Source organism: Toxoplasma gondii, chromosome VIIb (genome assembly GCF_000006565.2).
Source record: "Toxoplasma gondii ME49 chromosome VIIb, whole genome shotgun sequence".
Lineage (NCBI taxonomy): Eukaryota > Apicomplexa > Conoidasida > Eucoccidiorida > Sarcocystidae > Toxoplasma > Toxoplasma gondii.
In genome coordinates, this window is record NC_031475.1 from 1,846,921 (window position 1) to 1,874,788 (window position 27,868).

Below are 27,868 nucleotides of genomic sequence, written 5' to 3' on the forward strand. Positions count from 1 at the left end.
GGAGCGCATGCAAAGACTCGAATTCGACCAGCCAATCTCAGATGCAACTCCGTTGGTTGGGCGCGCGTTTTCGACTTCTTTTGCGGAGATCTCCTTTGAAAGGCAACCAAGGAAACGCACGGCCTCGCCGTTTTTCTGTTCGCGTCCTCGCAAGCCTCGCTGCGGCGTGGCGCCCAAGGCAGGCAGTGACCGCGCGACACACAACAAGGGGGGAGTGTGAAGTCAGCATTGCCTGCTCTGAACTGGGGACACACACACACTGTGTCTTTCTTGTACAAACTAGACAAGAAACAAATCGGCTTCCGACTTTTCCTGCTCAACAACTCACCCGATCGTTTAGGGACGGTTGGCGTTCACTTGTGCCACGCCCCTCGCACTCAGTGGAGCCCGCATGAGTGAGGCTCATCTCACTTGCATTAGTGAAATCGCATGTTCCAGAGAGAATTTGCCATGCATGTTTCCGGAATTTGAGTCTGACCGACGTGTGTTCGATGGCAAGCGTTCGGGAGTTCTTGTTCCAGAAAAAAATTAGACGGTTGTAGGAGTCTCTCTTCTGTGAGCCTGCACTCGAGGCTACCAAAAAACCGGAGAAAGCATGACGCGGCACGAGCACTTTTCAGACAGATGAAGGAATGTCCAGAGACATACTCTTTTCTAGAACTGAAGCTGTTCTAGACCACAACGAGTCTAGCACGATCTCTACCGTGTCTGTCTTTATGAATCAGAGGTAATTCGTGTGTCTTTGTGTCGCCGGGACCGATGCCAGCACAGAGTTACACAGAGCTAGCCTGTTTGTTTTTTCACAGAGGTCGTCACTCCTGCCACTTTTGTTTCAGAGACAAATGGCTCCTGGCTGCTGGAGTTCTGCTTTGCGTCGATTTGGGGATTTTAACGGTCGCGGAGCAAGTCGACCTGCGTTGTCGGCGCGCGGGAGTGCTGCCCAGTTTCTCCAGAGTGTGTGACTGACGAAGGGTGCTCTCAAGGCTTCGCTTTCTACGTGCTTGATTTGGAGGACTTTTCGTTTTGGTTCATCTGAGCTGCAGAAGTGCAGATGCAAGGTGGTATCTGCAAACCCACGCCAAAAGTGTGGTTAAATTTGTCGACTTTTGTACGGGGAGGATGCCTCTCAAAGTCGAGAACTCGTTCTCGATTCACCGGGATTATCCGCCGAAGAAGTCTACCGAAAGAGCCGTCGAGGACGATGGCGATGACCTAAATATTCGCGTCTGAGAACTAGGTTTCCCTCGCTGTTCACACGAAGAGAAACAGTCACAGCAGCGGCATTCCATACATGCTGCTAACTGTTTGTCAAAAACCCATAAGTTATTCCTCCAATGGACACAAGGACGTTGCCTTTTTACCAAAAAAAGAAATAGAGTTCTTCGCAACAGGCATCCAGAACGAGTCGTAAAACTCTCTCATGGGTGGTTCTGTACGCCACGTTTCCCGCGGGTCCACATCTACACTGCAGCCAGAACCTCAAGACCCGTACGAAGAATCCTGTGCTCAGCATTCCCCGACTCAGACATTAGCTTGTACTTGCAGTAGAGTGCGTAACGAGAGGAGAGAAATACATGCGCAAAGTTTCAGCAAACAGAACCCCGTGCTGACAGAACTGCTTTCCTCCGTTAGTCTCTATACCCGAAATGGTCGGACCCCGTCCGGTTTCCCCTCCTGTTCCACCGGCTGCCCGCGCGTACGAGAAGGCGTTGTGAAGCAAGAGGAAACCACTACTCAGATTGGGGAGGATTGGACCATCGTCCTGGGAGGAGTTCTATCTGCGACGGGCATGTTAGCAGAAGCATGATTTATGAGTGGTACCGACTACGAAAAGACCGGTATCTTGTCGGTGTTTGCTGCGTCGGAATCTGGCAGACATGCCATTTTCTGCTCCCTCTCTTCCACCCTTACTGCGAGAAATACCGGAAAGCAGTCCCGCCCACTTTTCTTTCCGTTTCTTGACCCTCCCAGTGACCAGCAAGGCGAGTTCAGATTTCGATCGCATGCACGCCTGCGACGCAGCTCGTCTAGCGCCTGTCAGCATCTGCCGTCTTTTTTCTTCGCTTCTCCCTCTTCAAACCGCGAGAGAGAAACGGCATATGCCACAATTGTGGGTTTCGCTGCAAAGATGTCTCTCGACAGGCACTTGCTTTTTCGGCCGAGGCCTTTCTGTGCACACTTGGATAGCTACCGTCCGGGAGCTTGCTGAGAATCGAGTGAGACTGGGGCAGCTTGGAAAGCGAGCCTCTCCAGTGTTGGCTTGCGTGCTTTCCCCCTTTTTTCTTTTCTTCTGTAATTCATTTCGCCTTTTCTGGAAAATGACGACGGCAGGACGAGCACTGTTTAGGCGTAGTTCTCTGGTGTGAAACACGGCGCCGTCGACCCTCCCATTCTGTTCGTCGGGTGCAAGTGGCGGTGTGCTTCTGCGTGGCCACTGGTTCCTCTTGACTTCTTTCTGGAAACTTTTTTCAGATGGAGAGTTCTCGAATTAAGTGACGGGCGCGGCCCGAATTCCGTTGTTTTCGAGATCTGGGGAACAGAGTTGAATTTCTTCCGTTTTCCAACGTCCAGTTTGTCTGTCTCGAGACCCAGCCCAAGAAGTCATCCTTTGTAAAAGAGGTCTCTCAAACGTCGGTAACAAGCCAGCACTTTCCGCAAAAAAAGCGTTCCTCTCTACACGGAGAAAAAGGTTCTAAGGGAAAGCTCTGCCTTTTTTCCAGATTTCAGAATCTTTTTCCGGTCGTGACCGTTTCTTGCGGCGGATCTGGGACGAGGAACCCAAATGCGCTAACTCTTTTGTCTTTCCCGACACAGACTCCTCTCTTTAGCTTTTCATGGTGTCTCTGTCCTAGCGGAAACCGCTTGCATTTTTGAAAACTCTTCCTTCGACTGTCACGGCGCTATTTGTCTCGGCACCAGGCCTTTGTTTCCTCTCAGCCTTTTGGAGGACCGTTCGACGTCCCTTGCCACAGATCTCTCTGTCTCGTTTTCTCCTCTGCAGTGGTAGAAAGGGAATGTTCTCCTCCATCTTTGCCCATGCAAACCTTGCTGTTGCTACTTCCAAACCCCATTGGGTCTGCGTGTCTCTCCGCGTATTCTTCACCAGAGCGGCGTCCTTTCCCCCCGGTGTGAAACACTGGCGGCTGAGCCGGCCGCCATCTATGTTTCTCCTTTCAGTTCCAGAAACGGAACCGCTGGTCTCTTCAGCGAGGACGCGCCTCTCCGTCGCTATGCTCGCCCGACTCCTTTCTCTGCACACTTGCCAAAGAAAAGATGGATTCTGCGTCGACTTCCATGTCTCGCGTCCATCCTTCTGGGGTGTACAGACGGCCACTGCTTCCTTCTGGCGGTCCTCGTTCAACCTCTGAGAGAGACGAACGCGTGGACTTGTCAGGATGTCCCAGACATGTAGAAAGAGGTACTTGCTTGTCCCTCCCTCCGTCTTTCTCTGCAGCCGCTCTGGACGCTTGTCTGGACTCCCGCTGCCAAGTTCTTTCGACTGCAGCAAGCGGTGGCTGCATGCAGAGCGCAACGGAACATCTCCGCGTTTCAACTCGGCCGTGTGTTGCCTCGACACACGCAAACAGTGGAACTTTCGCAGCAGTGCGCAGCCGGGTCAAACGAGGACAGGCACTCTCGCTCTTTCTGCTCTTCTCTTCTTGCCCTCTCCTTCTTCTTCTCCTCTTGCACCAGGTACCTTGTTGTGGGATTCACCTTGAACGTAAAACAGACACACCGTCTCGCATCTCGATTTTCACGGTGCTTCTCGCTTCTGCTCCAGTGTGGTCCACCATTCTCATCTCTCTGTCTCTCTCTCTCTTTTTCCCTATCTCTCTCTGTCTCTCTGTCAGTTCATGGACATGTTCCCACTCATCCCTCGCTGGGCCTGTGCGTCTCCCTCGTGCTACCCCAGTGTCATATTCCTCTGGATGCAGCGGTCGGTGTTTTGTACCATATCTTAAATGCATGTATATTACGCAGTATGTACCGATCAATCCGTCCATCTCACCACAGGGATATATACACTGGAATGTCCACCGTTGCATGCTCGTTCCTAACATGTATTGTTATTTCTCGACTCGGTCTCGTCCTGCAAGAACGTCTTTTTGCGTGTTTCGACTGCCTTTGCTTCAGGCGTTTGGTCGTTTGCTCTCTTCTTTCGCGTCCTGCCTCGCTCTGCTCATCTCCTTTTGGCGTTTCCCCTCTGCCTCTTCTTTTCAGTTTTTTATTTCCAGTCTTCATACAGAAACCGTTCTCGGTTCTCCGCTGCTCCCAGCACTTGCAGTCGAAGTGTCTTCGCCGGAGGCTCTGAAGACGACATTTGAAGCGCGAGAGGCTGATTCACACCGAGGATCCAGAGATGGCGAGAAGGTTTCAGGAAGCAGAGACATCCGTTTCGAAGAACAAGAAATTCGTTCCAGAGACGGCAAAGAAACAAGTTTTCCGTCCCCGCATGGCGATCAGCCGAGCGGTGCCGGCGCGTGGACAGCTGAGGGCCGCCGCAAGAAAAGTGAGGTGTCTCTCCTGTAACGCGACTGGTTGAAACCTCTCGTTTTATCGCTTTGTTTACCTCCGGGGACTCTCGAGTTGCCTTCGGAGCCTCTTTTTTGCTGTTTTTGGGCGCGGATGGCTGTGACAGAGTGCCTCAGAACAGGAGAGCCGGCCGGCTTCTTCATCGCTGCCACACACTCCGACGCCTCCCCGTTTTAGGATTTAGGCTTTCCTGTTTCACAGACAGAAAACGCGCGGACGGACGATCCTCTAAAGCGCCAGGTTTGGCCTCACGCGCGTTTGGTTCTTCGTCTTTTCGATGTTTTCCAGGATCCTTTTACCGAGACCACATCGAACGCGGGACTTCGCATCCGGCGTTTTCGTTCTTCTCGGATCCGACCTCTCGCTTTGTGCTGGACCCCCACCTGCCGGCTTCGCATGCGTCCACGTGTGAGCGCGGGGCTTCTTGTTCTCCCGTCGACGCGATTCAGCCGGTCTTCGTGTCGCCTTCTCACTCCGGAAATGAGTCCGAAAAAGCCGAACGCGCGCGCTTGGAACAGTCGACGCCCGCGAAACTCTGGCGCCCACCAAAGGTCTTCGCAGAGTCGTTCGCCTCCGACAGACGACAAACCGACACCGGCCTCGTCTCGCTGCACGGAGACGTCGCCTTTCGGTCCCCAGGCTTCACAGTGTCCATCAAGAGACAAGCGCAAAAAGAATGGGAACGAGAACAGTTGAGGGAGAAGCTTCTCGCCGAGGGCGGCGATCTAAGCATGCTCGAAGGTACGCCTTCGCGTAGCCTGAAACATCGACTCTGGAGAGACTGAAGGACCACCCAGTCAAACTGCGTCCTCTAGACGTCCAGAGGTTGAGAGTTTACGGTTTTGGGTTCAGGGAGTGCTGTTATTTTTGAAAGGGGAGCTTCGTCAAGTGGCTTCTTTCGAAACCAAACAGGATGGTATCCACCTCAAGGCGTCTGAACAGCGCTCAGCAGTTCTCTGAAGGCCATGCGGATGCCTGTTATCTTTTGTATTGAGGGTGGAATGTCGAGGAGTTGTCGCCTAGCGTTTTTCTTTAGCACGATCAGCTTAGAAAAGGCTCAGGCTCGCTTCTCCTTCTCGCGTCAGAGTTGCGAGAGTCTCAGATCTGTTGGGCCCCCCTTTTTTGCGTGTTTTTTGTGTCTCAGTCTCTCGCATGTCTCTCGTTTTGAAAGGGTACCCACAGGCCGAAGATACCCCACTCTATGCGTGCCTTTCTCTGGTCGCTTGCATGCGTCTCTGCTGAGCTTCTCGTTTCTTCTCCCAAAATCCCAAGGCAGCCGTCTGCTTTCGTGTCTTTTACCAGCCTTCAAGTTGAAGTTCCCTCTACCGCCTAGAGTCCATTCCTTGAGGGTCATTGCGCAGTTGCACGTTGCTTGTCGAAAAAGTCACGCAGCGAAGTGTCACTTTTCTTGCGGGTGTCGTCAGTTCAGGAGGACAACGACTCGGGTGAAATCTACTTATATTCTTCAATGCAACTGGCTCTCGACCGTCAATGCGTTTCGCAAGCGGAGGCGATGAAGACTGATTGGAGTTACGTGAGGTTGCATGCCTCGAACTTCTACTGTTTCTCGAAAGACGACCTCAACTTTGAAACGACCGGACAGCACTGCGTAGACAGCTGCAGCCAGACAGTGGCATGCGCGGGCGTCCCGACGACTCGAGCCATCAGGAATATAACAGACACGGCGAAACTTCCGGACAACATCTTAGGGAGAAACTGGCCCCTCAAACACTGCGGTGAGTTCCAGACAAGCACGGCCACTCTCTACGCGCAACGTCGCTCGAGGCTCAGATGAGCTGAGCGGACGACCCACGCAAGGGCAATTCTCCACACACGGAACGGGGATGACAAGCGTTCGTAAATTCATACACATAAATATATATACCTAAATACGTGTATATACATATATATATATATATATATAAATAGGTATTTGTATGTATATGTATGTGTGTGTACGTATGCATGAGCGTATCTACAGCCCTACACGGAGGCACACCCGTAGGTATCGAACTACTTATATAGATATATCTATGTGCCTATGCATCTGTCTCTATATCGGCCCGTGCGTGGTTACTTGTACGTGTTTATTTCTGGTTCTATCTCCACATCTGTAGGGACTTTTATTTGTCTACATGTAGCCAAGGACGCCTATCTACATGTGCCTACTTCGACCTTTCTGTTTGTGATTACCTAGGTCTCTGTTGATGTATCTGTGTTTGTATCAGTATGTCTGTCTAGCGTCCTTGGTCTACCTTCTCCTGTCTATGCCTTTCTCGATGGGTGCCTCTGGGTCTCACCACCTTAGTCTCCCTCTCTCTGTCGACATGTCGAGAAGCCTGTGGCTGCCAGGTTCCATTGTGTGGCTTTCCTTGCACAAGTCGATTTCCGTTTCGAGTCTTGTGCCCTCAGTTACCTCCCGTCTCCAGGATGCGTTGAATGAAATCTGTGGGAGCCCCGAGAGCATCTACAGGGTCGTCAACGACGTCGCTGGATGCGTGCCTGTCGAAAGTATCGACTGGACCGAGGCCTCGCCTGTCTGCGTAGACGACTGTAACAAAGTGGTGAATTGCTACGGCCAAGTCACAAACGCTGATCAGATGGTTCCGTTCACCAGCGACCAAAGGGCGATGCTGGAAACGAGAAAGAAATCTACCTGCCGTAAGTTCGCTGCATGTACATGCATCGTCACGTCTGCGTGACGCGTCCAGGTGGTTGCATGCGAAAACATGAGACCCAACTGCATGTGTGGAGACACTTTGAGAGCGTTTCGCAGCGAGAAAAGCGCCTGCTGAAGACAGCTGAAAAGTTCCGGGATTCAGTGTATCACTGGGATTCATGCTTGCCTGGTAGCTGCAGCCAATTGCAACGTTGGATTTTCTCCATGTGCTCTCTCTGGCGACGGGTGGAACTCCAGGGGGGTTTCCTTGGATTTCCTGTGGCGTTTTTTTAAAGCGTCCACGTTTGTGGATCTCCTTCCTGAAGAGGTTTTCAGGGATGTGCATCCGTTTTTTTTCTCGCGGTCCAGAGCCGCCAAGCTTCGAACTGCATGGGCCGTCGCGCTTGCATGCGTTTTGCGTCTGTTTCGTAGCTCTCCATCGATATCGTACCCGTGCTATATATTGTTCCAGCGTAGGATGCGATGCTGAAAGTAATTTCATCTCTGCTGCGTGGACACCTGATCTGTGGCCATACAAGTGCGTACACATGGGAGGACGGTTTCGTAGATACCCCGCTCCTACAGGGGTGGAGCCGGTGGAATCGTCTTGATCCCTGCAAGTTTCGTCGTTCACAAGACGTGAGATATGCAGGAAGAAGCAAAGAGCGGTTTCTATACCACCGAATTTTGTGAACGGGGAGACGCTCTCGACTTCTTTCTGAATCTCGCTCTGCTCCGTCGATCTCCTTTTTCTCTCGAAGTCGTCGCGAAGAAGAGAACCGTTGTGTAAACTTGTGTACAGTTGGTTTCAACTGCTTTAATGCACGCAGTATGTGAAGTTCGGAAACCCTGTGGCTTGTACAGAGTTGAGCGGTGAGAAGCGGCTCCAGAAACGTCTTCAGAGACTCTCGAATAGCCTGGACACCTCCTGTTGTGTGTGTGCAGTTTGTGATGAAACGCTCGAGCAAGGCAAGCTGTACCGCGGCTGTCAAACACGTACCCGGACAGGAAGAGAGTGCCAGAGGTGGGACGTGGACTCCCCTCATGAGCATTTTGAACTTCGAGAGGCACACAACTACTGCAGAAACGTCAACGCGGAAGCAGAGATCTGGTGCTACACCACAGATCCGCATGTCCGATTCGACTTTTGCGATCCGCTTGGTAAGGTCGAGAGAGAATTTCCACGCTTCGGTCGAGTGCTTCAAACTCTGCGCATGTCGAGCGGTCCTCAGTGAAGAATCAGACCGGTGGACACCTGGAGTTGTGGCTGTCTCAGAAGGAACAGATTCATTGTGGGCAGAGGCTGAGATGCACGCAGCAGGTGCGCCTGCCTCGTGTCTCAAGAACTTCTCTACGGTCTCCGAACGAAGTCTCCGTTTTTTCCATAGAAAACATGTACTCACCTCTTTCATTGATTCTGTGTTCTTTCCGAAACGCTCTATGCTCCGTCCACCCAAGAAGACGTCCTTCACTCTCCAAACTGTGGCTTCAAATAACGGGGAATCAGAACAGATATCAAGTTCTGTGTCTCCCGAGGTCTGCTCCGTTCCTTCCACTCGTGGGTAAAAGGCGTGTAAGGAACTTCGACGAGCGTTAGAGCAACTTGCTTCGTTTGTTGGTCCACACTCAGTCTTACCGAGAACGATGTATTTCACCCGACGAACTGCGTTGTTCTCCGCCACCTCGACTCCGTTTGATTCCGTTTCTTCCGGCCGTTTGCGCAAGCGCGTCGCATGCGTTTCACCGCGGCATTCACTCTTTCCCCTCTCAACTTTCTCCTCACAGGCGTCTCCGAGCGCTTCGTGCAGCCTGGGGAGACAGTTGACATTGTCATCAGCGGAGTGGATTTGTCTCCGCACTATTCGCTGCGAATTTACAAAGGCTCGGAGACGAACGTCTGCGGAGCCAACAACGGGCAGAGAGCACCTGCTGCTTTCAAAGACTGGGGAGTGGAGAGACACTTCCTGCCAAAGTACTCTGTCACAGATGGGACAATCTCCTTGCTGACATGGCCAGACTTGGGCATCGAGCCAACTGCAACAGGAAAGATCGCTCTCTGCGCCTGTAATTTCTTCGGATTCCTCGCCTCCAACTGGAACGGCGCCACCCCGTGCTCCCAGGACAGCCATTTCAATGTTCAACTCGGAGTTCTACATGTCATCGGTTAGTCTCAACACAAGTCCAGGGCCATCCGCGCTCAGGAGGACATCAACAGGACTCTTCAAAACACACTAGACGTCTACACACACATACATCTACAGCTCTACAACAAACAGTCATGTATATCTATCTATCTATCTATCTATATATATATATATATATGCATGCTAGTGTATGTATATGAATGCTAGTGTCTGTATATGAATGCATGCGTATGCGTGTACCTAAGTATGTCTGCACAAGTCTGTGTATATCTTTTCTTGCTCGTAAGAATGTATATGTGTGCATCTAGGTATCTATGTGTACACATGCTTAGCTGCTCATGTTTGGTTTAGGAATTTCTTTTGGAAAGGTGACTGGCAGTGCATGCAGAGGTTGTCGGCGTGTGCTGTACGAGCTGCATGTCTGTTTGGGATATTGCAAATGACAAAGGCTGGGGAGAAGAGCGAGTTCGAAAAGGATTCAAACTGAGAGTCGCTGTTCTTGTGGCGTTTCCCTTCCACATTTTTCGACAGAAGCCCAAAAATGTAAACAATCAAAAGAAAAAGACCGACGATGACAAAACTGTCAAGACATGACATTTTTCCAAAGATTCAACTCATTTATAAATGTAGAAAGCGCAGATATGTCTCCGGCCTATGGCAAACGCTGGTGGACCTAAGAAGCGTGTGTGTTTTTCGTCCCTGGCTGTTCTGCTTGTCTTCACTTTTCCTCTCGTCTTCGTGCATGTACTCTTGGTCACATTTCCGCGGCCGCCGGTCGACTCGCAGTTTCTCTTCTTTCCCGTGTGTCTCCCTTTCCTCTCGCGTCCGTTGCTCTCCCTCCCGATTCTTCTCGGAATGTTTATGGCTCGTTTTCTCTACTGTCCGAGCTTGTACGTTTTTTTGCGCATGGCATTTGTGCCTCCTCAGGATTTTTTCCTGGGCTTCCCTCTTTGCTTCCATTCATGAGGTCGAGATACGCTCCGCGAGGCATGCAGTTCCATGACGTCGACTTGGTCACTTGCGCATGAGGAACTCCGACCGTTTTCCAACTGCGCCGAGTGACACAGGTTGTCGTTCTCTCCCTAGGAATCCGTGTTTTCTCTCTTTTTCACAGTCCATGTAGGCAGCTGGCCTCGCGAAACGCAGGTGCCCATGTTGGCTGGACTTAAAAAACGGTTTTTCTCGGCCCTCTCTGTGTGCATGCGACTCTCCTCGGCTTTAGCCAGCCGTTCCTCCAGAGGCCGCGGAGTCTGCGTTGTCGTGTGTGCGTTGCTTTTCAGGACCTGTGCATGCAAGCGGCGGAGAGGTGCAGATGATCTCTGGAGTGCCGCACGAGTTCACTGTGAGGGGAGCGGGACTGAGAACTGTCGACACTCTGGTGGCTGTGGGAGACAGAACGGGCGTGATGTGTACCTCGCCGAACTTCTTTCAGATGCAGCTGGAGCTTCTGAGGGGCGTCGGAGACGGGGCATTCGCCGTGTTCACCAAGGGCATTGCGACGGGAGAAAATCAGTATGTGAAAACAGGTTTCAAGTCCGTCACCTCAGACGGCCTCCTGGCGACGACAGGCGACCTGACTCTCCTCGCGACCGGGCACTACTGTCTTTGCTGGCAAGGGACGAATAACGGCCAAAGAGCCTATGGTCTGGTCGACAAGCTCGTTGTCACAGGTACGATGAGGCATGGTGCCCGAAAGGAAAACGGAAAAAGGCAACGCTCTTCAGAAGAGTCCTTTTCGCCTCTGACGGCGTTTTCTGTCTGTGTTTGACACACGACAAGGCGAAAAGGGGGAAGAACGCACCACGTGGTTTGCTGTGCATGGAGGCAGGTGCAGCTTCTTTTCGTTCTTTTCGTTCTCGGAGAGAGATTCAGGCAAAGTGGGTCTTCAGGAGTTCAGTTTTTTGACCTTGTTATCTGTGCAAACCGGTTTCGAAATTCGGAATTGGTGTTCGCGAGTAAGATGCCAGAATGTTCAGATCTAGAGGAGAAGTCCACGAATGCGTCGCAGCTGCGCTTCACCATATTTATCTAAATAACTCCATTTGCGACGAATCTTTGAATCCCAAAAGACAAGGTCGAGGTCTTCCTAGAACACATCGCGTCTCAGTCTCCTGTCGCTTCTCGCCAGAGATTGTGGAGGAAGAGAGAAGAAAGAAAAATGCCTGTCTTAAGGAAGAAAACGGATCATTTTCTGAAGACTAGAGAAGGTCACACTGGGGCTGTACGTCCTTCGTCGCATGCGCTGCGTTTTGCGTGAATTTTCAGGAGTCGATTTGAGTTTGACGTACCGGTCGGTGTACAGCCCCTCAGCAGGCTCAGCCAGCCAGAAACTTTTCTCGACTTTCATTCACACTTACCGACTCAGTAAAGACTTTGCAGACGACGCACTCACGGTGCGCACGGCGACGAAGACCCCCTGCGAAGGGACGGTTGTTGCGCAGTCGCGGAAAATCGAGAAAGAGTATCGGTCCACGACTCAAATGGCGACGGAGAAGCTTCTCTACAAAGCCAAGTAAGGTTCTCGGTCTCCCCAAGTGCCTTTGGCGGGAAACGCGGTTGGTAGCGACGCGTCTTCCTCACCAAACTCCCACAGAAGATCCAGCTGCATGGCGTCGACACTTTGCCTTGGATACGTTTCGATGTTAAGTGACTACACCGACTCTGGGAGCGAAGAGACTGAAGAAGCAGAAAGAATGCACGCAGCATTTAACTCCACAACGTCTTGCCACGAAGGTTCCCAGAGGACCCGGATCCTCGTGGATCTCTAACTGCTTGACGTGAATAACAATGCTAGAGATGTAGACCAGAAGTCGGAAACGGCGAGAAGGGGGGCATGTTGCACAGAAAGAAAAACGCGTTTGCCCGGAAGCTCGCGTGCTGTACGCCACCAAATTTCACTCGACTGCGTGAGCGAGGAAAAACGGTGGAGCTGTGGACTTCTTGACGCGTCTAAAAACAGCCTCCCACAAGCGGTTGCTCACGGTGTGTGTTCTTTACCTTGACTGTTTCTGGATTTATGGTAGCGAAGAGTTTCGAGAATCAAGACTGGAGACTCTGAGGTGAAACACGTTGTAAATTCAGTTCCACTCTGGTGCGAAGAAGAGTTTTTCTTTCTACAGAGAGCGCTTTTCCATGGACCTTTGACTGCCGTTTACATGCAGCCTTGATCCCGAACTCACTGCGATAGTTCGAACTGTGGAAGGTGTGGAACGATGCGTGCATCCCACGATGGTTTTCTGTCTCTCGTGCTCGCGGTTTCCACGGAAATTCAGGAGAGATTTTCTTCAGATTCGCATTTCCTGTTTGGCGTGTGCTTCTTTCCTTAGTGCACGCGACCGGTGTCTCTTCCCGAGCGTTTCTCTGCGTTTCACAGAAAGCCTCAAGGTTTCCTTTCTGGGCACGCATATCCCTGTGTGATGTGTTGGACTGTCGAGGCATCGTTACTCCTTTCGCCGAGAGCCGTTCCCGCGTTCTTCATTTTTGCCTGTTCGTTCAGGTACATGAGTGTGAAAAATCTTCCAGAGTCGAGCACGACGTACTCGGAGATGCTTCATGTCTGTCTGAAGTCCCCCAATGGAGAGGTGCTGCAGTTCTTGGGGGAGTCGAGTATCTCTGAGTACTACTCGTATCCGTTTCATGACTTTGTGTTGCCGGAGACTCTGCATGTACGGACACCAAGCAGCGTGTACTCGTACACCGTGAGCGAGTTTTCGAATCTTGGGCTGCACTGGGGCACAGTGGAGCGCGACGGCGAGGTTGTGATTGGGAACTTTTTGGACTTTTTCACTGCGAATCCCTTCTCGAAAGTGCTCCACTTTTGGCTGTCGCATTCGGGCAACGTGATTACTGCCTGGGCGTTCTCGGCGTCGGATCCGTCGCCGACGCTGATGGCGACTTTCAAGTCCGATTTTCCGGTCGGCATGGCTCTCCACACAACTGCGAACTTTGTTCACCTTTACCTCCTCAAGGGACAGACTCCCGCGACGCTGTTTGTGATGGATGTGACCGTGCCAAGCACGGGGCTTTCGCCCGAGGCGCTCATCCATGCTCTCGACCCCGGGCAGGCAGGTCTGGTCGAGCCGTCGAACATCGTGCTCATCTACGAAGGCGAAGAAGACGAATCAGATCCCGTCGTTGTCCTCGTCGATTCGGGGACAGGGTACATCCACCTGTTCGACCATGATCTGCAAGAAGTGGGGAAGTCGAATGGACAAGAGGCGCTTGCCCAGCCGCTCGTGAAACCCACAGATCTGCACTGCCTTCGGAAGACAGAAGGATCGGGGACTGTCTCCTCCGTCTGGGATTGCTTCGCCACCGACGTCGGACTCCCCAGAGTCATCTACTTCTCCATTGACGCCTCCACGAAAGAGTTCAGATTCCTCTCCACGTACAGCGGCGAAGGAACAAAGGACGGAGTCAACACAAACCTGCGGGGACCGATTTCTGTCGTCGCGCACTACTTCAGCGGAAAAACACTCATCTACGTCGCAGAGGTACGAACGCAAGTGGTTCTCTGGCCTCATCTCCTCGAGGTCTGTCAGGGAAGGCTTCGGATGTGAGAGAAGAAGTTCCAGAAAAGACCTTGCTTTAGTGGCGGGTAAAAGGAATCACTGGAAAATACTTCACTGTCTCCAGCTTCTGTGGACCACCCACACGCTGTGGTCACTTGGAGGGAAGTGTGTACGTGGTGAGAGAGAAACACCGCGCCTGATGAATGTATTCGAGATCTCGGCGATTCAGGTGTAAATGTATCTTTCCTGTTTCCAAAGTCGTTTTCCTCTGCGATTTAGCGCAGTCTCTTAGTTCCTCGTACGATTGTGAAATCTTGTAGGGTCGAAAGTCGGCACTGACCTGCTCAGAGAGAAGCAGAGAACTCGAAGAACTTGTGATGTATTGGTCTCGGGCGTCTGGGAATATCTAGCTAAGCGACAGAGAAACAACAGCAAATCAATCCAGTTCTCGTTGCGCCATATTTCGATTCAGGTTTCCTATTCAATTAGTCTGTGGCGCCTTAAACACCCGTAATTCCTTCATAATCAACTCCGTGCATAGTCCATGCTGAACAAGACACTGTTTCGCCGGAATAAAAAACGATGACCACAAAGAAGCGGTTTTGGTATAAGGAACTCGCTTTTTTGCCTCGGGTCGTTGAGTTAGTCTTCATGCGTCGAAGTTGAATGAATTGAGGTAAAGGCTAAGGCATGGATTCTTTCCCACTTGTGCGCCATTGCATTTTTCGAAACTCTACGCAGTGCCCATCAGATAGCACTTGTAGACTAAAGGAAATGTCTTTGAGGATCACTTGTGTCAATCAACGGCATGTCGTTTTTTCCCCTCATGATTTAGAGAACTGGAGAGTCACACTTTCGGATCTGGGGGGAACGTTATATCGAAGAAGGCGTGCTTGCTCAGTCTACGCAGGAAGCTCCTCGAACAGGTAGACAAAAGAAAAGAAGTTTTTTTCAGTTTCGTTGACGTTCAAGAGGTCCTGGCCGTTATTCCAGCCGACGTTTCGCGTTTCGCGTTCCGGCACATTCGATTCTGTGTTTCGCCTCCTCCGAACTCTTCTACCTTTCGCGTTTCTGTCTTTCTCTTTCGCAACTTCCCTGCCCCCCCTTTCTTTTTTTTGCACGCGACCAGGCAGCGAGTGCGTACCCGTTGCTGCTGACGAAGGTGGACGAGGAAGAAACGCTCCACTACTACGCGTACTTGTCTCAGAATTCGGTCGGTTCTTCGTCGACGGTGGGTCGACTGTCTCTTCTGCACTTCTCGGATGACAACTCTTCTCTCGAACATGTATCGCTCGCCACGTTTCGGGACGCCTGGCGGGGCGCAGAGGTCCAAATCGTTTCGCTCGACACCACGGCGACGGTCCCAAACTTCCGCTATCACCCCCATGAGTGGTACACCGTCGGCGACACACACAGTCTCGAGCCGAGCGTGATCGGTCTCGGCACTCTGAAAGGAGTTCGGAAGTTCGCCTTAAGCAGCGAGATAGCCAACGCAGCGTACGTCCACTCCATCGCGTCAGTGGATCCGAACACAGGCGTCGTGAAGCTCGAGTTGACACACATCCAGCGGGCGTCTGTGGAGATCCAAGTCATCGCCCAGGGCATGGTCAGCCAGATGACGACGACCTTCAAGTTCAACGTTGCATGCAAAGACGGCTACTACTACAGCCAGGGCATGTGCGTCCGATGTGCAGCAGGAACGTACAACTCCGTGAACTTGATCAAAGCGGACCCCGCGAGCAGCTGGGCCAAGTGCAGAAAATGCGGCGAAAACCACACCACTGTCGCTGAAGGTTCCATCAGTGAAGACCAGTGCCAGTGCCAGCTCGGCTTCCACATTCCAGACGAGTCTGAAGACGGCGCAAAGTGTGAACCTTGCCCCGCCGGTACGAAAGATCACCACCGGGCTGGCGCAGGGGGGTTCATTTATATCGTATCTGAGTGGTACTCTTTCTAGCAAAGTATGCGGTGTCAAAAGCAATTCCATCCAAACCGGGGACTTGTCAGCATTTATGTCATGCCTTATTAACCGAGGAGTACTATCTGAGATTCGAGCTTTAACTAACCGAATGTTATTTCGTCAACAGTGGGGTCGGGAGAAGGGGGAGGGGGGATGTTTTGTGGGGGGGGGGCAGGGGGAGGGGGAAAGGTTTGACATCAAAGCATGCAAGGGATTGGAGATATCGGCAGAGACGAATCCGAAATACCACGCACAATGCCCAGAGAGAAAAGCCACTTGGTGGACGAACGCACTTCAGCCATATACTTCTTCAGTCAACGATAGAAATGTATCTGAGCGCGTGTAATCGTGTATGCGTTCGCGAGTGATTCTGGGGACTGCTGTCTGGAGTGTTTGGTGTGCATCCCTTTCCGCGGCTATGACGACATGTCGCGAGTTTTTGACGCCTTGCGAGTTGTCCACTGAAGACGTTGTGGAGGCAAGCAACGCATGCAAGGGCTGACTTGTTACTTGTGGGGAGAACTGTTTGGGGAAAGTTTGAGGTCCACCCTTTGACAAATTTCGCGTTTTTCTGTGGCAAACTCGCCAGCCGTCTCAATCCCTTCCTTCGAAACCTCGTGACCTCTCACGTTGTTTTTCCTATGTTCGACTTGTTCTTTCAGGCATGTGGAAAGACACTGTGGCGAACACGGGGTGCATAGGCAGCTGCCCAGCTCACTCGTCCACGACTGTTGTGGGCGCGAAGTCGGCGGAGGAGAGACGATGTGAATGGTATGTTTCTCTTACCTTTTTTTCACGGTCTCCAGCCTCTACACATTTCTGTGTGAACAACCAGACCGTGCGGCCTTCCGGCTCCATCTGCTAGTACTCTGGAGTCCTTTTCCTTTTTTTAAAGGTGACCTGGAGTTCTGCCTCTTTTTTTCTCTGGAGCTGTTAGGGTTAAAGTTTCCAGCGGTTACTTTCCTTTGTTCGCTGCTCCTTTGTGTCCGTGTTCCTTGTCGAAGAAAAGAGATTCCTCTCCAGAGTGCAGCATACAACAAGTGGATCGTTGCCTTTGTTGTTCGTTTCTCTGTTCGGACTCTTCTCTCGGACGGCTCTCCGGTGGTTCCCGCGACTACTTTTGGGAGACATGTTTCAGCAAGGCCTTGAAGTTTCTGCTTCTGGGAGGAGCCTTCCTACCTGCTGAAGAGTCTGTGTTAGACTACTACCTCTATTTTTCGTCCGTTGTGTTTCCACAACCAGAGTCGTTTGCACCGTGTTTTCCACTTGAACTCCTCCTGGCCCATCCTGGACCTGCTTCGGACTGCTTGGGTCTTCGCCGCCCCGCCCCTCCCCCGCACCTGTGAATCCTCCCGCAGTCAACCGGCCTCCCAACGCTTCTCACTGCTCGTTTGTCGATTTTTCCCTTCCTGCATGCAGCGATGCAGGTTACTACTTCGTGGGGGAGAGCGTCCTGAACCAGGAGTGTGTGTTGGCGGAGAAGGGGTACTTTTCTGAGGGAGGTTTCGAGGCGGAGCGGGTGCCGTGTCCTCAACACTCGACGACGAATCCGAATGACGATCCGTCATTCGTCTCCCGGAATCTCGAAGCGTGCGTCTGCGAGAAGGGGTACACGCCGGCTTCTCTGCAGAGTCTGGAAGATTCGTCTTCTCCAGAGTGGAAGCTGATGGAGTGGCTCAAGATTCATCCGAAACACACGCAGCTGGCAAAGTCCCAAGTCTGCGTTCCCTGCGGTCGCGGGTTCTACAAGGACTCCATCGGCGCGCATGCATGCACTCCCTGTCCCCTGAACTCGTTCGCAGCGACTTCTGTTGCCACATCGGCAGCGGAGTGTGAACTCTGTCAGCCGGGCTACTACCAAACGGGGAACTCCGATGTGCCTTGCGGAGAATGTCCAGAGGGTCATTTCTGCGTCGGTTCCGAACCCACCGTCAGCAGTCTCTCTCAGTACGCAGGAGCCAAGATCATGTGCCCAGACAACACCGCGACCGTCCCTCCGAACGCGCAGAACGACCACCCCTACAAGTGCATGTGAGTCGCGAGCGGCGGTCGAGAGAGAGAGAGATGCCCTTCACTTTGCCAACACAGTTCAGACAAGACAGACAGGCAGACTCTCGCGCTCCGGAAAGGCGTCGAAACGCGTCTCTGAGGCTTTCTGCGACCGGAAGGAGCCTCTCTACAGAAGACTGGAGTGGGTGGAAAACTGCCTTCAAGGAGAGGGAAAGGTAGCCAGCGTACAGATGTGAACAAATGTGCACACCTCGCATCGTGGTAGACAAGGTGCCGATGAAAAAAAAACACAGACAGGGAGCATCCGTTCTTATGGGGATGGGGAAGGAAGGGGGGAAGGGGAACCGACATCGGCAACAGCGAACACCAACGCGTTCGCTACTTCCCGGCAGACTGGAGCGAAGTTCTGCTGTGTTCGGAAACTCGAGTTAAAATGGCGCGTGTTTTGAACAGAGAACTAGGCCTTTTCGTAGGAGTGTAGGGAGTCCCTTGCGGAAGAACATCTTTAAATGGTTCCAGTTTGCTTTTCGACATGCTTTTTCCTCACTTGAACTGTCACGAGGAGACGCGAGACAGCGTTTATATACGAGAAGTGAACTGAGGAAGACACCACTTGAAGACACGAGGTGGTTTCTCTTTCCGGAGATGGCCGCCCATTCGTGAAAACGCTTCAGCCCAGTGAGGGGAAAGGAAACTCCTCACATTTCCTGCGAGGGGAGGCTTCACAGTGGATCAGTCGATCGTGTTAAAAAACGGTGCTGTCCTTCGTCGTTTGCGATTCTCGTTATTCTTCGCTTTTCTGCTTCCCTCGTTGTTTCTTTCTCTTCTCTCCAGTTCTCTTTTCTTTCTGTTTGTGCGCCGCAAAGAACCGGCGAGTTCTGTTTGGAGAGCTGTCCTCTGGTTTGCTTCGTGACTGCCGAGACTGAGAAGCATTCGTCGAAAAAACTTCTGCGGCGTGTGTCTCAGGTGCCAAGAAGGTTTCGAGTTCTCCAAAGTCGACAGCGTGACTCCGACAGTCATTTGCCAGCCAGCGCGTGTAGGAGATTACAAGGGCGTCGTCTCGAACACGCCTGGCCAAAGATGTCCGTCCGGAAGTTCCACACAGTCGACAGGAAGCGTCTCTCTGGAAGACTGTATCTGCACTCCGGGATACTTCTTCAGCGAAGCCTCAGGAGAGTGCACGGTAAGGAAAGTCGAAAAATGTCGCTTTCAAAGTGTGAAGAGTTCCTCGAAGATTTCATCATGCTTCACTGCGTCGACGCAGAGTCAGCCACGCTTCGTCGCTGAAGTTAAAGGTCGAGCCGTGTGTTTTCATGCGCGTACACTTTTGTTTAAAATCCCTCGTACTATTCAGTGCACTAACTACATTTGAACTTTCAAAGTCACTTACTTCTGAAGAAGCTGTTCCGCTCAAGCTAAGGAAGGAGTCAATTGGGGACGAGTCCACGTTGTAAATAAGGAAGCTTCTGAAATAATTCATGTATTTACACTTTGAGTCGAGTTTCTCCAAGTCTTTAAAGATCTTTCAATTTTTGTTTCCCTATTGTGTGAGTGAAAACAGAAGATGTGTTTTTTGATAGGTACTAAATTTTTTTCTATTATAGAGAGGGTGTCAATAAACGCATGCAAACGTTATACACACCCAGGAGACAAATCGCTGTCCGTCTTCATGCGCGATGTTCCCCAAAGGGACAGGGAGATCATTTCTGTCAACAGAGAAGCTTAGACGAATGCACATGCAAAAGCAAGGACAGGAACTCGAGGACTGGTTTCGGGTGGGGGCCAGAGTTCATGTGTGTCTCCAGGTTGGTTTGTTTCTCGCTTTTCGCGGAGTCCACGTTCGGGTGTATCACGGTTACTCTGCTAGCTGTCCTGCCAACTTTTTGTATGTTGTTCGTCGACTGGGTTTTTTTCTATGCCGATTTGTTTATCCCTCCATCCATTTGTTCCCCCTCTCGGTGAACGTTTTTTCTCTCGATTGACATGTTTCTCGCTCCATTTGATTTTTCTCTGTCGCGTCTTCTGTGCAGGAGTGTCCCGTTGGTTTCTACTGTCCTGGAGGACGCGACTCCCTGACGGCATCGCACACGATGCCTGTTCAGTGCCCAGCCGAGACGAACACGAGGGGAACGATGAGTGCGACGTCTGCGGAGTGCGTCTGCGACAAGGGATACTACAGATTCAGTTCGCAAGTCAACTCAGGAGATATTGTGTGTCGACCGTGTCCAGCGAACAGCTTCAAGGACTGGGTCGGCAACGACGTCTGCAAAGCGTGTAGCGAGAACTCCGGGACAGAGCAGACGGGGGCGAACTCGGCGTCTCAGTGTCTTTGCTCGAGAGGGTTCTACTACGACATCAGTCAGGCGGAGTGCGTTGCTTGCAGCAATCCGCTGAAGTACTGTCCAGGGGGCGAAGTCGAGTGCGAAGAAGAGGAAGACAATTGCGTCAATGGAAAGAAACCTGCTGAGCCGCAGGCGTGCCCACCCCACACGCGAATTACGGCCGGATACGATACTCCCTGGTCTCTCGATGACTGTAAGGAAGTCGTTGATGGTTCCATGCAGTGGAGAAGCATGGGGGAGGAGGAGGATACGAGAGGCGACAGCGGCAGGGGTGGGGAGCAAAGGGACATCCCTTCCGATCGACTGTGGAAACTGTGGAAACGGGCTGTTTGTCGTGTTGACTTCGTTGTCCATCTTGACCTCTCTCTTTCAGGTGTCTTTATCGGTGTTTTTTCTTTCTGTAAGCTGTCTTCTTTCTCGCTCTCTGTCTCTTTTTTATGGCGTCTTCCTCTTCTCTCCTCAGTCTGCGCTTTCGTCTTTTCTTTTGCTTGGTGTCTCTTTTTTCTTCCCTTTCGTGCTGTCTCCGTCTAGTTTGCTTTCTATGGCCCGAGCGTCGGTTGACCCGGTTCTTTGTCTCGGCGCCGCCTGTGTCTTGTTTTCTCGTTTACAGGCAAGTGCGATCCAGGCTTTGCGTACGAGAGCGGGAGCGCAGCAGACGGCGAGAAGCGCTGCGAGCCGTGCTCTGCGGGTTCGTACAAGTCTTCTGTGCAAGACGGTCCCTGCAACGGTTTGTGTGGAACTTCGTCGACTTCGTTTCCAGGCGCGCAGACGCAGTCTCAGTGCTTCTGCGAGGAAGGAACGTACTTCGCAGCCGACGCCTGTCACACTTGTCCCATAGGGGCATTTTGCGGAGGCGGCTTGCTCGAGGAAGCAGAGGCGAAGCTGCGAGAAGACTCGAGTTTCACAGGCATCACGTCTGCAGACCACGTGAAGCCGTTTGCGGAGGCGGGGTACTTCCTGAACAAGCTGAAGGAGGAGTTGGAGTCTCCAAACGACTGGCAGTTCACTGAATGCCCGATTCAGAACGCGTGCCTCTCCCATGGTGTTTGCTCCGAGACGATGACGGAGTACCTTTGCAGCGAGTGCAGACGCGGATACACCAACACATTCTCCAAGGGCGAGATTTGCACCTCGTGTCCGTCCATGGTGTGGAACATTGTGTGCTTGATGGGGTACTACTTGGCGACGCTTCTGTTCAACATCGTGATGACTTATATGAACGTGGCTGCGGGTTTCAATCGCCGATCGATTCACTCCATTGTGATTAAAATCGCGTCCAACTACCTCACTGGAATCTCCGTTCTGTCGGTCATCGACTTCAGCACGATAGCCTTCCCCTCCTGGATCACGGACCTGACGGCGACGGTGACGGAGACCGTGTCGGCTAAACACAGCACGCGCCTCATGTCTGTCGACTGCCTGCTGAGGGACAACTTCGACTTGTCCTTTTCCGAGTCGTTCTTCTACACCATGGTCTTCTACGCGTTGATTCCTATCGCGCTGCCGATTGTCGCCACCATCATCATGTCCATCATCGTGTACCGAGTCCGCGCGTGGTACCACAACTCGACTCAGAGGAAGCTCGAGCTGTTGAAGCAGACGATGCAGTATGGACTCTACGGCTTGGCGCAGCAGCTGAAAGAGAAATACGAAGAAGATCGAGTGTTCATGATTTTCAGGTACATAGCGTTGCCGGGAGAGTCGATCTTCAGACGCGCCGCCAAGTTCATGGAAGACATGATTCCCATATACGTCACGGTGCTTTTCTTCGTCTACTCGTCGACGACGCGAAACATGCTCTCGCTCCTCGACTGCACGTACATCGACTTTGGTCGCGCCCACCAAGCCAAGTACTTTCTCCGCGCCGCCATGTCTGTCGAGTGCACAGACATTCTCAGCGGGCCGTATTTCAAGTTCTTTGCTGTCGGAATCACTGGCTTGCTTGTCTGGAGCATCGGCATTCCTCTTTCCTGCTTCCTCGTCCTCTACGTCAACCGCAAAACGCTAAACAGTCGCGAAACGAGGCTCAAATACGGGTTTCTCCACAACGGATTCGTCAAGAAATACTGGTACTGGGAAATGGTCGTCTTTGCAAGAAAATTCCTCGTCATCGTCGTTTCCAGTGTCGCCCTCATTCCCTCTGCCGACAAGAACGGGTCGCGAGTCTGGCTAGCGGTCGTCATCGCCGTCATCTTCTTGATTATCCACTTAGTCACTCAGCCTTTCGACAAAAGGTAAAAGACTCCGACACTCCCCCGCTCTTCCGGCCGCCGCGTGGCCGAGAAAAACCTGCCGTGAGGCCGAAGAGCTCAGCGTTCAGGACGCCTAGGTGGAGACCCTTTAGGCGTAGTAGTACCTTTGATTTCAGAAACTCCACGTGTAGAGTCGTCGAGTCTATCCGATTCAGCTGCAAAAGAGGCGGAGCCGAGGCTCACTCTGGGTATCTACTGGTTGGTGCAGGTTCTGCGTCCGTGAGGAAGAACCGGTCGGAAGTGACACAACGGTGAAGACTCGTTAATGCCTCCACGCTTATTTTCAAACAGTCGGTTTTCGCTGTCCTTCGCTGCTGCAGGAACCTCTGTGACCAAGTAGCCCAGTACCCTCTGTGTAGGAAACGCATTGCGAATGTGTTGCCGATACAGACAAAGACTCTCGAAGGACTTGTTGCGTCGTTGTCTGCGGATTTCAGAGAGGCTCTTTTTGCAAACGCACTCCGGACATTTGAATCTCGTTTTCAGAAAGAACATCCGTTTAGAGTGGATCTGCAATCGAGAATGCACCCACCACATGTCGTTTCTCTAAGAAGTTTCCCATCAAAAACGAGCATCATGTGAAACACGCAGATGTGCAGATCCTGCGTCCTGTATTTCCATCGCGTTACTCGCCTGCAGATTCGCGTCCCCACTTTCCCCCTTGAGGCTTTCCAGCTCTGGCTGTTCAAGGGACATGCCTCAGAGCAACTGACGTTGTTCTTGTGGGAGGTTTGTGCTCCTCTGGATTTGCCGTTTTCAGGAGCTATCTCACCCTCGATAAACTGGAAAATCACAGTATGACCATCTGGACCATTACCCTCATCGTCTTGGCAGTAAGCAACTTGCCTGATGCAATGCTTTTACACATGTATGTATGCATGTATGTAAATATGTGTACGTGCGCATACGTATTCATATATATGCATATGTATTGATCTGCGCGTTCCTGTAATACGTCGGACGTCTCTTTGCTATGACTGGCAATATACCTATACATATATATATATATATGTGACTAAATAAATGTTCATGTGTTGGTTTGTGTCACTTCTGCATGGCCCAGGATGCCTCAGCACAACCGCGTATCAAAGCATGCAGACTTGTATGTTTGCTATATTTGCCGAGCAAGGAGACAAAGAAATCCCACTGGTCATTTCGCACGCCAGTGAAGTGTCCTTTCGTTTTTTTTTCCGTTACCACTTTCGATTCGCTCTTGTATAGATGTTTTAGAGGAAGCGTTTTATGGAGAGTGCAAATGCTTTTCTACTGGCGTCGGGCATCCCTTGTTTCCATCCTCTAGGGATCCTTGCTTCGTTCTGTCGTTCGCCAGCAAGAAAGGCAGACGCGTTTGTCTCCTGAGTTTTTTTGAGTGTGTGACTAACGCACTTTCACTTTAGCGTTGCGTCGGATAATGCCGGCGCGTATTTGGTTTTCAGATGACGCTTGTATCGAACTGGGTCTGTGAACGTTGTTCTCTTGCTTTTTGTTCGATGGTGCTTGCATCGCTGTGTGTGTGTGTGTGTGTTCGGATTCTCTGTTTCTTCGGTGGTTTGTGGACTCGATCTTTTTGTGTTGTGTGTGTGGTGTTTTCTGTTGTTTTCAGATGATGATTGGGTCGGACTTCTCCGGGAGCGTGAACATGGCACTGCTGTTGTTTGTGGCGGTGTTGTCGTGCATGTTTATCCTAGAGGTTGGGGTGTCTCTGATGTTTGCGTACTTTGACAACGTTCGGACGCAGCAGACGTTTTTCCGGGTGCCGGTGATTGGCTACGTATTTCGTTTCTTCGCTCGTTTGTCGGAGAAGCGTCGCGCGCGGGAGCCGATTGTCGTGTTTGACACAGAGAACGAAGTGATTCAGTTGGTCGCCGCGAAGAGACAAACGTGGACGCTGTTTCGAGCGTTGCGGAAGAACATCAACTTGGCGGAGCGGAACTACTTCATCAAGGTCATGTCGGAGAGTCTCGGCTTCGCCGTTGTGCATATGAAGCTGGACGTCATCCCCGGATCGTTTCTCGAATTCGCGCTGCGGCTGGGTCTCGCGTTCCACCGCGTCGAGGAAGTTTCCCAGCAGAATAAAAAGTCGCTGCAGGCGATTGCAGATGGAGATTTGTCTCAACTCGCCGACTGGTCCAACAACGAGCATAAACGAAAGGACTTGTCCGAGTCGGCCAAGACATCGCAGAAGAAACTGGCAACAGAGCTCGACACGTTTTACACCGACGCGGAGGAGAAGTTCGCCGCCAAGGATGAAACGCCTACGGCGGAAGAAAAAACGGAGGAGCAGGACGAACGCCTGCACGACTTGGAGGGCGAACTGGTGTCCGACACGGAACTCGAGCAAATGAAGAAAACGATGACTGAGGCAGAGGAAGCCGAAGAGGACGAGGACCGCGGCGACGATGCCGCGTACCTGAGGAATCTCCAGGACTTCACGAATGACATAACAGGCGAAGACGAAGAAACCATGTATCTGTTCGACCAAGACATGATGACTCGCGGTATCGCGCTGTCGGAACTGTACCTCGCGCTGCTCAAGCTGCAGATGCAGGACTCGAACACCATCAACAGCCAGTTCGACGCCTTCCGGCTGAGGAAACAAATCCAGGCTGACGAGTTCTCCGAGGCGTTGCAGAAGCGAAACCGGAAGCTGAAAGTCATGCGGGAAGCCCTAGAAAGTTTGGTTCTCTCGTCGGGAACGAGTCTTGCAGAGCTCGGCATGACGGAGGAGGCTTTCCAAAGCAAGCAGGCGGAACTCCAGAAGCTGAACGCGGAAATAGAGAAACTCAAGACGCGTCTTCAAGAGCTGAAGGACAACCCCGACAGCTATAGAGAAGGCGGGGACGTCGAGCGCGAGGAAGACTGGGTCGACGAAGACCGTGCGGCAGAGATCGAAAAAATACAGGAAGAAAACGCACGGAGAAAACTCGAAAAAGAGGAACGCGAAGAGGCCGACAGAGAAATATGCATGACCGGAGAAGACATGGAAAACGCAGGATGGTTCGGCGAAGACGACACTGCGTAAGCTCGAAAACTTTCCTGATAAAAACGTGGCGCCGATTAGAGTAGCTTTACGGCAAGCAAGCTCGGGACTTTCACCCGTTTTCTTGGGAAGCGAACCGCAGAATAGATGCCACAGACGTACAAGCGGACAAACGAGGCAAGACACCGAAAGTCGAGAACACGAGAGCAACGAATGGAGGCACTCCAATGAGTCACGGTACACCGCAGAGATAGAGCGCGTGTCCATGAACGCATACATTTGCATGTAACCTTTTATTTCTAAACCATTGGTTTTGCGTCTCTCACTTGTGTCATGTATTTTGCTGGTGTTTCTGTGCGTTGCAGTACAATCGACGATTCGTCGGACGCTCCTCTCCCGGAAGGTACCTTCCGACTGATTGGCCAAGACGCTGAAACATGGGACGAGTTTGGTTATTCGAGTAGCAAAGGGAACTACGAGGCGGCTCCCGACGACGGTCTGTAAGCAGGAATCGCCCGGAGAGTTTCACTTCCGAAAGTTCCACGTTCGCGTCCGTCGCCTGGAGGTGGCCCGTGCAAAGACAGCGTCTTCATCGAGATCTTGCTCGAACTTTAAAGCTACGCGTTGTACTGTTTGCAACGAAAGCTTTGTTGTGAAACTCGAGTGACTCAAGACAAAGGATCCATGGCACAACAAGGAATAGCGCTTTTTTCAAGCACTTCTTTGTTCTTTGCTTGCCCTGCTACACACGCGTAGTGTCGTGGTGCTTTACACTCGAAAACAGATACGAAGAGGGCAGGAACCGCTTGTCGCTAGCGTTGTAGCAGTCCTTTGTTCACAGCTTGTACGATAGGAGAATCCAACAAAAAATATTGGAAGGTTTTTACGGATAGGATGTCGTGCCACGGAGACGTTTATCTTTCTTAGATAAATATTTCCCAGTTACGTGGACGAGAGGTTCACTGCAGTCTCGCTTCAAATCAACGAGAATTCATAAATTTTTCCAAGAGGTGTTTTTGTCGCCGAGGTGAGTCCTCGCTGCGCAGAGACGTTCTCAATGCTCTTGACTTCAGAGACATACGAATTTTCTGTCTCCCCGTTTGGATGTATGCGGCCGTTGTGCTCGTTTTAAACTACTAGATCAACCGTACCTCACCGGGTTGTGGTTGAAGGGTGCTTTTTAAGGCTTTCAAGGGAGTTCGACAGCGGCGGCTCTCATCTGTATTTGACGGGCATCGTAATGACCATTTTTCTGTTTAGATTCATGCTGCTCCGTGGCAAACGTTTCTCTTTCAACCTCTGCCACGCGCTGAACTGTAGAGATATACCCTCCGCCCACGCGTGTCTAGAGGGGTCTTCTCTTTATCAGAACACAGCCGGAAGGACACCTTTGAAGCGACCCCCGTAAAGCTGTTCTGCGCCCAGATCCTCTCTTAACGGCCAAGGTGCACGCACGGGAGTGATTCCTACAGTCATATCACGGACAGCGAACCAGAAGTCCGTGACAGGCGGTATTCAAAACCGACTGCAACTCCAGCCGACGGTTTTGGGTCGGCGTCAAGCCACACACTTACAGGATCCCCTTTTGGATGAGAAACACGGCAGATTTTGACAAACGGCCAGGAAACCTGCCTCCCCGTCCGCACCACGGGGAGAAAGAGACACGACGTGGCGGCCGGTCTTTGTTTTCTTGTGAGTAGAATACTCTTGGCGGCTCTGCTGCGTTTCGCTTCAAGATATCCGATTGCTATAGTTACAACGAACACTTCCTCGGGGGAAGAGAGTCACATTCTTGATATTTGAACATCTGCCTCGAGATCACCTGCAGTTCCTCTACGACAAGCACTGCCCCCGCGAGTACATTCCAACAGTTCATTTCTTGTCAACGGGAAGAAGCCACACTTGAATCTGCTGCCTGTCAGGCCACTGTCCTGAGACACGTTTCGCACTTCAACAACACACACTCGAAACGTGAACATGGTTTATGGAGACCCCCGCGGCATTCAAGTTGCCTGTGGGTATCATGCTACAGGACTCAGGAAGATGACGCCTCCTCGCTGTTCTTTTGGAATCTAAGTGTCACAGAACTCATAGAGGAAGCGAGAGTTTTCGTATCCTGTGTGACGTAGCCCAACCGGACAGAATCACACACGGCTTCTCTCTCTTTCACCCTTGGCCCCGCTCGCGTGTCTGTCTTTCCACAAACGTGTGTTCTTGACTCCTCATCGCTAAAAGGCCTTCCGCCCTGTTTATTCGAAAGCCCGCTGCTTCTCGAGGATCTTTCTACTTGACAGAAAAAACAAACAGTCAGCTGTACATACACATACGGACAACGTCTTTCTTCGAAACCTCTGCAGTAGGAGCAGCAGTATCTCGAGTTAATATTTCTGCCTGACCGGGGTGGAGTCTGTGGAACCTTTTTCCTCTTGTCGCAATGCCCACGTTTCCTCTCGTCTGTCTCCCAGATCACCGTCTCG

At 51.7% G+C, this 27,868-nt stretch overlaps 1 protein-coding gene across 1 annotated transcript; it reads left to right on the top strand.

The window, feature by feature from the left end:
* Positions 1–836: 836 nt before the first annotated feature.
* TGME49_261080 (kringle domain-containing protein) lies at positions 837–26,814 on the top strand. The gene is made up of 19 exons (XM_018781256.1): positions 837–3,693; positions 4,222–4,510; positions 4,822–5,274; positions 5,958–6,269; positions 6,946–7,194; positions 8,138–8,353; positions 8,978–9,355; positions 10,617–11,006; positions 11,602–11,848; positions 12,833–13,829; positions 14,977–15,733; positions 16,470–16,578; positions 17,227–17,838; positions 18,784–19,000; positions 19,848–20,352; positions 20,770–22,393; positions 23,172–23,244; positions 24,015–25,429; positions 25,757–26,814. Exons 1-19 carry the CDS (start codon positions 3,274–3,276, stop codon positions 25,893–25,895), a joined length of 9,402 nt encoding a protein of 3,133 aa, XP_018637091.1. The 5' UTR covers positions 837–3,273; the 3' UTR covers positions 25,896–26,814.
* Positions 26,815–27,868: the final 1,054 nt, after the last annotated feature.

Coding starts and splice junctions, on each gene's coding strand:
- TGME49_261080 (XM_018781256.1), top strand. CDS start 3,274: ATGGATTCTGCGTCGACTTCCATGTCTCGCGTCCATCCTTCTGGGGTG. Junction 6,270..6,945: donor CTGGCCCCTCAAACACTGCG/GTGAGTTCCAGA, acceptor TTGTGCCCTCAG/TTACCTCCCGTCTCCAGGAT. Junction 9,356..10,616: donor CGGAGTTCTACATGTCATCG/GTTAGTCTCAAC, acceptor GTTGCTTTTCAG/GACCTGTGCATGCAAGCGGC.